General features: G+C 51.9%; 1 protein-coding gene across 5 annotated transcripts in view; it reads left to right on the top strand.

Moving 5' to 3' along the window:
* SEC16B (SEC16 homolog B, endoplasmic reticulum export factor) overlaps positions 1–6,651 on the top strand; it is a 40,486-nt gene extending 33,835 nt beyond the window's left edge. For 2 of the 5 annotated variants that reach the window (XM_074961009.1, XM_074961006.1), the window contains exons 20-26: positions 157–224; positions 1,220–1,366; positions 1,948–2,058; positions 3,816–3,930; positions 4,060–4,133; positions 4,410–4,505; positions 5,629–6,649. In XM_074961009.1, coding sequence (XP_074817110.1) covers positions 157–224; positions 1,220–1,366; positions 1,948–2,058; positions 3,816–3,930; positions 4,060–4,133; positions 4,410–4,505; positions 5,629–5,703 — 686 coding nt within the window. In that variant the 3' untranslated portion in view covers positions 5,704–6,649. Of the gene's footprint in view, positions 1–156; positions 225–1,219; positions 1,367–1,947; positions 2,059–3,815; positions 3,931–4,056; positions 4,134–4,409; positions 4,506–5,628 lie in introns of all 5 variants that reach the window. The other 3 variants (XM_074961007.1, XM_074961004.1, XM_074961008.1) reach the window with 3 other exon arrangements.
* The last annotated feature ends 6,188 nt before the right edge of the window (positions 6,652–12,839 follow it).

Here is a 12,839-nt window from a genome sequence, read left to right as displayed (position 1 = left end):
AGCATCTTGCTGTTAAGCAGCCAGTTGCATCAGTACCTCGATACCACACCAATGACTGCATTAAAACTGCCCCTGCTGGACCAGACAGGAGTTTCCCGTGAAGGGCATTGCCTCCCAGGCTGAATCCTGAGTAGCATCATTCTCTCTGCTCTTTAGGGAGAGCTGTGAGGCTTCAAGGATGCTCCCGGCCCTTTGGGGTTCAGAAGAACGGTCTGGAACAGCAGGTGAGAACAAGGGGAGCCAGGTGCCACGATGCACAGGATGTGGTCAGACAAACCCTGTTCTCCTCCCTGCCACCCAAGTGTGACCCCTCCACAACCTCTCCGCCCCAGCTGCCCACTAGCACTCACCCCATGGGCCTATTGGCCCGTGCTATCTACTGCCTCTTGCTGCCTGCCGCCCCTTCCCTGAACCTGGCTTCAGCTGCCAACATGGCCTTCTTCCCCCAGCTATGTCATGGCTCTGGCACCGTAACCCTCCTCAAACCCTGGGGCTGAAGTACTTCTCAGCCATTAACCCCTAGGAGATAGCTTGTTTCCATAGGGCTGGTGCTGCACACTGTGTTCAACCCCTTGCTTTGATGACCCATGAGATGAGATTGGTGCTCTCAGTCTGATCCCTAACGTTTCTTTCACCGGTGGTGTTAATTGGAACTGAAGAGCAAGGCCCAAATTCTCTCCCCATGTCTTGGGCTGCTCATGTGACACAAAGTGCTGGCTTCTGCCTCTCACCAGCCAACTGAGAATTCCCTAGTGCAGGGGAGCTGATGGAAAATATCCCTGTCCCCCAGAACCTTGGTGTAGGGGGCATGCTGCAGAGGTGGGGCAGTATATGCCTGCGTGACACCAGTTCATGACTGGCATATGCTTCCGTAGGGACCTCAGCCAGCTGATATGAGACAGAGCAGCCCCTAAGCTCCTCCAACTTAAGTTGATGGGCTGGGGCTGGTACAGATGCACCATGAGAATCAGGGAGGCATAACAAACTCCCTGACGGGATCCTCTCTCCTGCTCTGAGGTCTGCTTGGCTCAGGAGAGAATCTGGCCTCAGACCTTTCTGCAGGGCCTGGAATAAAAGGTATCGTAAAGGAGGCTGGGTCCTGTTGGGATGAATGCTGCTGCCTCTTGGAATGGCTGCCGGGTAGTTCTTTACAGCCCCACTCGCCCAGTTTCCCTTGTCCCTCTCTAATAGCACTGATGCCCTTTATCTTTGGTACCAGAGCGTGTTGAATGCCAGGGTCCGAACCATTTCAGAGAGCTCCACCATCTCCATGGAGGAGGATGCCTTGCAACCCCCAGAAGGCTCTGGCGAGGGAGTTGCCGCAGAGCAGCCATCGACGAAGGGGGCCGAGCGAGAGGAGGCAAAGGTGAGGGGGGTACAGTGCTGCTTTCAAAGCCATGCCCCCAGCCTGATTTCCCTCTTACATCAGCAGGGCTGCAAGAGGGTTACTCCTGATCTACACCGCAGGGTCAGCAGAATCAGGCCTCACATGCCCTCTTGTTTGGAGGCATCACCAACTTCTCACTTACCACCTGGCCAGCCTTTCACTGCCTGTATGGCTGGGAGTGCTGCAGTCAGTCCACCCGGGTAGAACGGGCTCCCTGCTGTCTCCAGGCTGATATGCTGAGCCCCTGCTCTTCTGTCCCCTCCAGCAATGGGGTGGGGGTGGTTCTGGGGTCCTCAGCCCTGCTCTCTGTCCTTGCCGCACGGTGAGGTAGGGATGGGTTGGGTTTCCTTTCCTTTCCAGTCACAGCAGTGAGCAGGAGCTGAGTTGCCCCAAACCCTTTCTTTCACCCAAAAAGCTGTGGGGGTTGGAAGGGATGAGGCTGGGTTCCACAATGACCTTCCCTCTCCACCCACCACCTCTGAGTTTTTGTGCGGTGGTGTCTTTAATATATTGCTGTTATTTAAACAACTTCAGCCCCAATAAGAACCTGTGTTTCCTAGGGCTCAGGGTTTGGCTGGTTCAGCTGGTTTCGATCAAAGCCCTCCAAGGAGGTGACACCTTCCAGAGATGTGTCCGGCCCTGCCCCAGCCTCTGCTGCATTGGCGTCCCAGGTAACGAGAAAACTAGAGGGGGCTTTTTATGTGACAGTGATGTCGGAGGAGCTCTCCTCCCCACCCTCAGACTGAAGAGGGGCCTTTCTCCTCTTACCTCCCACTCCCAGGACAGCGGGGGTGCTGGTGGAGCCTTGTGCCAGGACTGGAAGAGCAGAGGTGGCCGCAGGTCAGGGATGTAGGACCGTGGCAGAGGGGTGTGTGTGTGTGTGTGTGTGTGTGTGAAGTTTGCACACTGCCTGCACTATTCCTCCCCGTCACCTCCCTGACTCTCCCTTTCGTGATCAAGTTCCCTTTTGCCAATGTCCTCCCCCTTCTGGTGTAACCTCCCTGGCCCCCACACCGTGCACACCTCCATGCCAAGGCTGAATGGCCCAGAGCTCATTGCTGGGCAGAGGTAGGCCTGTGGCCCTTGCTGTGGCAGGGGATTACGCCCTTGGTGCAGGCATGTTCTCAGACAGCTAACTGGTGCCAAACACGCTGTAAGGGGGAACATGGTGCATGGAGACACACCAGCGGATGGACAGGCCAGAGGATAGTTAACGCTGGGTAGCGTTAAGTGAACAGGAATGAGTGGTGAAATCCTGACCCTATTGAAGCCAACAGGAGTTTTGCCATTGACTTCAACGGAGCCAGAATTTCACCCCTTATCTTTATCTTCATCCATCCTCCACTAGTATGTCTCTCCATCTCAAGGGCACCACCGCGCTGTCCCCACTGCCAGGGTTTTCACTACAACTGTGTGTCCTTTACATGCCACCGTACTTGGGGATTTATTTATCAGTGGGACGGAAACTGACAACTTGAGGTCTCCGTCCTGAACCAAATTCTCATTACTAGTAATTGTATATTTATAAAGTAACTTTGATCCAGAAGGCTCTCCAAGAGCTCTGCAAACTCCGTGGGGGTCGCTTGGCCTCTGCTGAAGGGAAAAGCAGCAGCTGATCAGCAGATGGCAACACTTCCACAGTTTTTAGTAGCCGAAGTGAAGAATGACTTGCAGGAGAAATGGTAGGCAGGCACAGTGCCATTCCCCCAGATCCTGGCCACAATCTCCCATGGGTGTGCATGCATATATACGTGTACCCGTCTCTGACAGTGGCCAGCACTGCATGGTTCAGAAGATGCAAGAAACCCTGCAGCAGGCAGATGTGGGGTGACCTGCCCCCCGTGAAGGTCTCAGCCTCATCTCTGGTGGTTAGAGATAAGTTTAAACCCTGAAGCATGAGGTTTTAGCTCCCTCCCAATATTCTTTTTGCGACTACTCTTTAAATAACCATGGGGCATCAGGAACTCATTGTTACTTCCCATCCCATAGATGGCACCTTCTGCCCCACAGTACCCCCTAGCACCACACCGGGGTGTTGGTTCCATTCTCATGCAGAGAGAAGTGTTCTGCTTATTGAGCTGTCTCCAGCAGACTGGGCTCTACCGTGCTTAGCTTATGAGCTCTGACAGGATCACAGGGCATCGAGGGCTAAAATGACGAGCAGTGGGGTTAACCTGTCCCCGTAGCAACTTCCCCGCAGCGTGAGATAGGGCTCATGCAGCCGCCTGCCTAGCCTTGTGTCTGAACTCCCTGGGTTTTGTATGATCAAATATAATGGAGTCTTTTGGCTTGGCCGGCCCAAAGCAGAGCATAATGAATCTGCACTTGGAACAAGCTGGTCTCCCAGGGCTAAGCACAGAGCTGTTCTTCCTTTCTTCCCTGAGAAGGTTTCTTCCCTCAGAATTGGTGTGTGTTTTTCTTTCATCAGGAGGAGGATGCACCAGCCCCATTTCCCCCTCCTCCAGCCACTGGAGCAAGCCCTTCATCATCTCACCCTCCTCGCCTGCTTCCGTCTTCCCGCAGCCCTTTCTCCAGAAGCCCAGGTAAATACAGGAGAGACCACGACCATTGTCCTTTTTTGGAAGCAGGCCCATGTTGTTGCTAAGGTTGTTTTGGTCACACGATCCCGGAATGAACCAAACGTTTTTGAAATCTCTTTCTCATTTCAGCAGCTATGAACGAAGCTAAAGGCTTGCAGGGCCCCGATGGCAGGGAATCAGCAGCCTTTCCCGGGGCTGGAGGCCAGGTGAGGGACAAGGGCAGGCTCTGTGAGTGTGGGGTGATTCTTGTTCTTTCTGTTTCTTGTTTTGGTGGGAGGATCTTTAGTGTGCGGGAGGGAACAGGAAGGAGGAGATAGGTCAGATGGCTCCTTTGTTTGTGGTTTGCTGTGGCTGAGGAAACTGGGAGCATCTTCTGCCAGCCCTGTCCATCTCCCCCACCCTGTGACCTAGACCGTTCCTTTCGCTTCTCTGAACCCCAAAACAGACACCAGCTGTTATTTTCCCTCTCTTTCCTCTTTCAGGATGACTCACATGGCCCTCTCTCTGGCCCTGGTGGTCTCCTTTTTGCCCATAGTGGAGGGCAGATCCCACTCTTCGATCCTGCTCAGGTTCCTCAGGTATGGAGGCTCCTCCTGGCTTATAACCACACATGGCATCTTGGCTAGTGGGCACGCCACACAGCGGCTCCCTGACTTAGGAGGGATGCTCAGATCCTCGCGAAGGTAAAGGCAGACCCATCTAGTTTCTGTTGGGAGAGGCATGGATGCTCCCTTTTGCCTGTCTCCCTGCCAGCAGAGAGAGAGCATGGCTAATGCCTCCAGAGATGTGGGAGAGATGTCCTTGTAGTCCTCTCAGTTGCAGACTTTGGGCCAGCTTCTCTGCTATTGTCGAGATCCACCGTACACAGTGGGGGTGTGGGGCGGGGGCATCAGGGAGCTGGCGACAGTCCCCTGATTCTCTGCCCGGCCTCAGCCTTGGTCTGGATTAGAGAAGGGACCATCTGGCAACTGAAGACAAGTGATTTGGCTGTGCCTTCTCCTTCTCTGCTGGGGGAATGGGGGAGCAAGAGCATGAGCACATTCTGCTCAATTGACTGCCTAATTTCCAGAGAGCCTAGTCCGGAGAGCCTAGGGGGTGCTGCAGACCAAGACTAAGGGTGTGTCTACATTGCAAAAAATACACTGTGGCAGCAAGTCTCAGAGCCCAGGTCAGCTGACTTGGACTTGCAATATGGGACTAAAAATAGCAGTGTAGACATTCCCGCTTGGGCTGGAGCCTGGGCTCTGAAACCCAGCAAGGAGCTTGGAGCCTGGGCTCCAGCCCGAGCCTGAATGTCTACACTGCTATTTTTAGCCCCAGGAGTAACCTGGGGTACTGAGGTACGGTGAGAATGCTGTGAGGCCAAGGGACACCCAGTACTGGAGTAGGAAGGGGCAGCAGGCCAGGAGCTGCCTGTGGGGCCAGGGCTGGAATAGCAGGCTGGGTTTGAACTGTTTTGGCAGAGCTCCTTGGGGAAAGCTTGCAGAGACCCTGCCGGTACTATGTGTGCTCCTGTCACTGCCTATCCCTCACGCTCATGAGCATTCGCTCCAGACAAACAGAACTAGGCCGGCCCCAACCTGTCTCTGACTCGCTGACCAGAAAAGCTCTTATCTTGCTTGCCAAAATATTGTGGGCTGCTTCCATTTTTGGTCAGCCCCACAACTGGCCTGTTACTTAGAGTATTTCTATCCTTCACAGCTCTCCACGGCTGCATCCCTTGGACTCAGCCAACCCAAGCGGCTCTCACAGCGGCGCTACCCAACACAGCCATGACAAGGAAACCCTGGACTGTCTACCGTGTCTCCTGTGGAGCAGAGGCTGCAAGAGTCCTTGCCACAGGGACAGAAACAGACCATTCATTTGTACTCAGCCCCTGCCCTTCCTCTGCTCCTTTTCCTCTTTCCCCTTGGGATGCTGCCAATACACCTCTCCTTGCAAAGGGCATCAATGTGAAGGGTGGGGAGAGGTGGATTCGCTCCTTTCTGAGACTGGCATCCATCGTTTGGCCAAGTGTCCAGTCAGTGATGATTGGCTAGTGGAAGGAGGTTTCAGGGAAGTTCCTGTAAGGAGAAAGGTACATCCAGGCTGGATTTCAGAAGAAACGGCCTATCAGTGATGTCTCCTAGCCTGGGGAATTCTTCCCAAGGACCATAATGGAGTCCTCATCTCTTCACTCACTGGAGTCTGGAATGGCCAAAGCACTGGTGTATATATTGCAGGGAACAATCCCACAGTGGCCAGGGGCAGGACCCAGGGAATGGCTCTAAACTGCAGATCTCTTCCATCTCTGATTTCCATCATACATGTAATAGCAATGGTAACATGAGAAAATGTATGGCCATTTGACTGGCTGCCATGCAGGGCATCAGGTGCATATTGCATGTTTGCTCCCAGGCTGGGGAGAGCCAGGAGTGCTGTGAAGAGAGTAAATGCAGCTCTGGATGTGAGCAAGCTCATGGCATTCAAATGCCTCCTCAGGCCAACCAGAAGAGTAGGGTTAGTTGTCTCTGGAGGGAGCAGCATCCAGCCAAGAGGGGCCATTGGTCACAACATAAAGCCAGTGGAGACTGAGAGTGCATCCTCCCCACAAAACATCTGCCATGGGAATGGTTGAGGAGGGATTCAGGGCTAGCCAGAGATTGCAGTGCCTTCACATTTGTATAAGATTCCTGACGATAAAGGACATATTTGTATGGTCTCTAATAGCACCTACGCTGCCTTTGTATTTAATGTTTTTGGAAATAAAGTCAAAATACTTTTACTGCCCTGCTCCCTGGTCTTCTTCCTGTTAGCCAAACTCAACACAGATCAAACATATGCTATCGCTTAGGCCCGACCCAGCCCTGCTCCTCTTGCCCAGTCAAGTTCGAGAGAGGTGAGAGCTCTAGGCATGGCGCTCTGATATTGACCTCTGGAGGGGATGAACCTGAATTAAGTGGCTGGTTGTAATGGAAACCTGTTTTAAAGAATAAAAATATTGTGGTCCAAATTCCTCATTGGTGAAACTCCATTGACTTCAGTGAAAGTTATCCCCAGGATGAATTTGGCCCAGTATCTATATTTATACACAGTCTCTGTCACTCTGTGCTGTGGGATATTGCTTTATAAGGACTTCTTACTGCAAATGCTTCTTTTAGCATGTGTTGCTGTAAAGAGATGCTGTCCCAATGAGGGTAAGCATATCATGGATTAGCTCCGTGTTTCCCAACTGTGCTTTGTGACCCCCAGGTGCAGGGAGGGGTGGATGGGAGCACAGAGGGGGTTCAGGAAGCATGGGGGAAGTCACACAAAACATGTACAAACTCTCAGTTCCCTGCCAATTCCTCAGTACACAGCTATAGTGCTGTACCCTGAGATCTGCAGCTAGTGGGTCAGTGTAAACTAGTGCAGGGTGTGACTGTCCCTGGAAGTTATTAGACCTTCTGTCAATAAAAGTGTATTAGGAAGATAACAATTGTCATCTAGTCCGATATACTGTGTTGGACAGTTCCCAGTACCAAATAGTTCTGAACAAGATGCAACAAAGGCCACAGTAAATAATTATTGAATGACCTGCCTGTCGGAGAAGTTCCTTCTTGTCCCCCAAGGGCTGGATTCTGCTCTTAAGCATGAGGGGTTCTGTCTATTTCTTTATCCTAGTGAATGTAACTGTGGTATTCTGATTATCCCTATAAACCTCCAATCCCTGCTTGAGTCCTGCTAATCGTATCCTGTGGCAATGAGTGCCACAGGCTAATGATGTTCTATATATAATAAAAATTTGTCTCCTATGGCCTTGCATGAAGAGTAGTCTGAACAGGGTTATGGGGTCTGGGTAGGGCACTGCCCTCATCTCCTCCCACTGAACTCAGTGGCGCTGTCTACAATTCTGTCCCACATCCTTGTGAGGGGGCGTTGACCAGGGCTAGCGATCCTAAGTTTCTTCTGCTCACTGGGTGTCCTTCCCCAGCTCCCAGCCAAGCTGGTAATTAATCTACCTGTTAGGTAATGGCAGCGATTGATTCTTGTCTCAGCCCATCCTAGAGGCAGTCAGTAAGAACCATGCAGCATGTGACTTCAGTGGTGCTCTTCCTACTGAGCTAGTGGCTCACCCAGCCAGGGCAGTGTCTGAGGCTCCAGTACATATGGCTTTGTGAGATCAGGGGCAGCTGGGAACATATCCTAGCATGCATTGAAAGGATATGTTAATTAGGAACCCTCTGTTCCCTGCTTTTTTCTGCTACTTATGGGAGTTAGGAGCATTTCTTTATGTACCCCACCAAATATATAAGCCTGTGCTGTGTGTGGCTGGATTTTGTCAATGCCTCTGCACACAGACCAGTGGGATGCACATCAGTGACTGACTGCATAGGATTTTGGAGCTGTGAGCCCTGAGACCACAGCAGGGGCCTCACACCGCTGCCTGGCATTTGTGGCCAGTCTTTGTAAGAGTCCATTTCTGGCTGAGGAGTGTTGGAGAAAGACCAAGCGTTCTGTGAGAGGAGAGTGGTGAGTTATTCAGGGCCAGAGGGCCATAGCGCTTCCAGGTGCTCCCTGCCAGGCCCACAGCTAAGGGGTGTGGCATGGGTTTCCTCCACAGCAGGTGAGTGCTGCTGGACTGATAGCTGCTGCCCAGTGTCCTTCCTGCCCTTCAGGTGTTTACTGTGGCTACAGTTCACCCAGCCTGGTGAACTACTTGCCTGCCTTGTTTTGTTCATGCACACTGAGCCACCATAGGCTGCTCCAGGCCTCAGGCTGATGGTGAGGAGGAGGCCCAGCTCTTTTGGGAGGCTGGGGGTTGTAACAGTCCCAGTCGGATGCAATGTTAGTGCTTACACATATGAATGAAAAGCCCCAGGGACAGGCTGGCGGGATTGAGCTCTGACGTAGTAAGAAAAACTCATTTGTCTGTGAAGGGGTTGCACGGTATGGAGCTTAAATTGTATCTGCTTTAGGCATGTAAAGTGCCTGGCACAGCGAGGCCCTGAACCTGACTAGGGGCTCTGGATGCTCCTGCAGTCTCAATAATTAATCCTAATCAGGCCAGCTCTGTAATGCTATGCCCCCTAGAAGGCACTGTACTGATCAGACTTAACCACATGTAAATGAAAGAGGGGCTCCTATGCTGGGGCCCAGTGCTCCTTGACAATACTCTAGTGGGGCAGGCAGGAAGGATGTGAGGAAGGATGGTTCAGGGCAGTAGCCCAGAACATAGTAAACCCAGGTTCAGTTCTGTACTTTGGGCAAGTCACCTAGCCTCTCTGTGCCTCATTTCTCCATCTGTACAATGGAGATGACAGAACTCTCCTACCTATTGTGTGGCTAAATATATTAAAGAGTGTGAAGTGCATTGTGGTCTACTGCTGAAAAGTGCTGTAGAGGAAACAGATATTAATATTAAGCTGAGAACCCCCAGCTAGTGGTTTGGTGTAGCCTAGCCAGGGTGATTAGCAATGCTGCTGGTGTATGTGTGTTAGGAACAGAGGCGGAGAATTTTCCAAAGCACTGACTATGGGACTTGTGCTCCTAAATCCCTGAGGTAGTTTTTAAAATGTCTCCATATAAATATCCAGTCTCTGTACTGAATTCTGATGATGTTTTCCTGGGGCAATGAGTGCTAATGCTAAAAGCATCGCCTTGTGTAAGAAGGTCAGGGGGAGAGAAGTCTGAGTTGGGTTATAGGGACTCACCTTATCCCATTGAGCTCAGTAGTGCCAGCCATGAGCCTATCCCAAAGCCCTTTGGGTGAATGGGCATCTGCCAGGGGAGCACTACTCTGGCTTCTCCTGCCACATACGTATCCTAAACCAGGGCCCCACATAGGTGGTAACTCATTAACCTGCAGCAGGTGCTACCCTGCAAGGGTAGCTAATTGGCTTTTCTCTCAGACCTTCAGAGGCATTGACTAGTGAGCGATTAGCACCCTGCACATGACCTCAATGGTGAGCTTCCCTCTGACCTGAAAGTGATGTAATTTAGGATAGTACATAAGGCTCCGGAAAGCTTAAACTACTCGGTCAGGGTGAGCTGAAAGCACATATCCCATCATGCTTTGCAAGTATATGCTAATTAGTTGTCCAGTGGTCCAGCAAGAGACACAAGAGAGCCAGGACAGTTCAACATTCAGGATTTATGCTTTCATATGCCTTTATACAATCACTTACCCATAGACAAACAAAATCCCAATGTGCATTGCAAAGATATGTTAATGAGGTGTTCAGCATTGAAACAAGAGCTAGGAGTGAGGCCAAGACAGTACAACATTCAGGCTTTCTTTTTTCCTCCATGTATACAGTCCTCTTGCAACTAGCCCTTCCTAAAAGTAGAGTTCTCTAAGTTCCTAGATTTTACTCTATATATGAGTGTACAATCACACTATAGCGCCCCCTATCGCTGGGAAGCTGCCTACTGTAAAATCTCTGTCGCATTCATTTGAGATAGCAAAAATAATCATTCATTCCATAATCTGCTTACATAGTTAATATACTATTATATGCTCTTAAATACTGAATCATCTTATACATACAACTTAACACATACTGTTTTCTTTTGCACCAGCTCTTAACTTGTTTGGGGTCAAAGATACATTTCCCTGGGTTTGGGAAGGGAATGTTCTTTCATGCCTTAGTATTGCACAAAGTCTATTTCTGTTAGTGGTGCTGCCAGTCACAGGCCTCATGTGCAGCCTGTGCATAGGGGGAGGCAGTGACAAGGAGAGGAGAGGCTGTGTGTTTGCTGCCCCCACAAACGGACTGGCATGCTCTGACTGTGGGGGAGAACCCTATGGCCTGTCCTGGGGAACTACTGTTGCCTGTTTGCCTCTCCTGTATGTGCATGCTGACTCACCATGGGCTACTCCACACTCCACTCTGACAGTATGCGCTGGAGGAGCCCCAGCTCACTGGGGATAGTAGCAACTGCACAGATGAATGAAAGGTACCAGGCACTGGCTGGCAGGGTGGAAGTCTTAGTCTAGAAAACTCATATGTGTGTGTCAGGCTTGCAGGATAAAGCACTTGGATTGTATCCTCTTTAGGGAGAGACCCCCACCTTCATAAAGCACCTGGTACAGTGAGGCCCTGATCCTGACTAGGGAGTCTGGATGCTCCTGCAGTCTCACTAATTAATACTAATAACCCCCACTCTGTAACACTATGGCCCTTGGAGGCCACTGTATTGATCGATTGATTGAGACATAACCCCAGCTGAATTAATCAGGGGCCTCTACCCCAGGGGTGGGCAAACTACAGCCCACGGGCTGCATCCAGCCCACCAGCCATTTTAATCCGGCCCTTGAGCTCCCACTGGGAAGCGGGATTTGGGGCTTGCCCCGCTGGGGAGTGGGGTCTGGGGCTTCCCCTGCTCCAGCACTCCAGCTGTGGAGCAGGGTTGGGGGGTCACTCGGCACGGCTCCCAGAAACAGCAGCATGTCCCCACTCCGGCTCCTATTCATAGGGGCAGCCGGGGGCTCTGCTCCACATGCTGCCCCCACCCCAAACGCCGCCCCCACAACTCCCATTGGCCGGGAACCACAGCCAATGGGAGCTGCAGGGGCAGCACCTGTGGACAGGGCAGCACATAGCAGTACCTGTGGATGGGGCAGCACGCAGCAGAGCCACCTGCATAGGAGCCGGAGCGGGGACATGCTGCTGCTTCCAGGAGCTGCTTGAGGTAAGGGCCACCTGGAGCCTGCACCCCTGAGCCACCCCCCTGCACCCCAACCCCCTGCCCCAGCCCTGATCCCCCTTCCGCCCTCCGAACCCCTTGGTCCCAGCATGGAGCACCCTCCTGCACCCCAAACCCCTCATCCACAGCTCCATCCCAGAGCCTGCACCCCCAGCCAGAGCCCTCATGCCCCCCCCAACCCCACCCCAGCCCCGTGCCCCCTCCTGCACCCTGAACTCCTCATTTCTGGCCCCACCCAGAGCCTGCACCCCAACCCCAACTTCAAGAGCATTCATGGCCCGCCATACAATTTCTATACCTAGATGTAGCCCTCAGGCCAAAAAATTTGCCCACCCCTGCTCCTAGCCTGTGTCCTTGGCACTCCTTGATGAGACACAGAGTTAGTGCCTTAAGATGAAAACCCGCAGCTAGTGGTTCTGTCTAGACTAGTGCAGTGCGTAATGTGTGGTGGGAAGTGATTACAGCCTCTGCTAGCATATGGTGTTAGGGACACAGGGGAAGATTTTCCAAAGCACTGACAGTCAATGGGACTTTTCTGCTTAATCCTTAAGGAATGTTTGAAAACATCTCCCTGGGCAATTGCCATAGCAGGTGAGAACAGGAGTCCATCTGGGCCAGTAGCCAGTTCCCAGTACAGAGAGTAGGTTCCTGGAGCCCCAGAGTGAGGAATTTGAAAAACCTGCTTCCTAATGCCCACATGTTGGTGGGTGCTTTATGCGGATTTGGCGTTTTTCATGTCTTATTCAATGGACCTGTGAATGTTGTGATTGTCCATAAAAATGTCTGGTTTGGTGTCTGACAGATGAACTGGATTAAAACCAAAAATGGTCAGAGGGAGAGTAGTCTGAATTGGGTTATGAGGCCTCTGAGGGTCTCACCTCAGCCCATTGAACTCAGTGCTGCCAGCCATGAGTCTGTCCCAAACCCTTGTGAGGGGCCTGGGCATCCACTAGGGGGTTTCCCCCTCCAGCTTCTCCTGCCCAATTCACCCCACACCCAGGGCCCAACATAGCTGGTAACTCATTCACCTGCAGCAGGTGATGCCCTGCAAGGGCAGCTAATGGCTCTTGTCTCAGACCTTCCCAGAGGCATTGAACAGCGAGTGACAAGCACCCTGCATGTGACCTCAGTGGTGAGCTTCCTTCTGACTGAAAGAAAGCTACATCTGAAAAATATATAAGGCTCCCCAAATCATTAATTTTACAGTCAGGCTGAGCTGGACGCAGACTCCCATCATGCTTTGC

The sequence above is a fragment of the Natator depressus genome, chromosome 8, assembly GCF_965152275.1.
Source record: "Natator depressus isolate rNatDep1 chromosome 8, rNatDep2.hap1, whole genome shotgun sequence".
Classification (NCBI taxonomy): Eukaryota; Metazoa; Chordata; order Testudines; family Cheloniidae; genus Natator; species Natator depressus.
The sequence above is the reverse complement of the archived record's forward strand: the minus strand, read 5'-3'. Positions and strand labels throughout refer to the sequence as shown.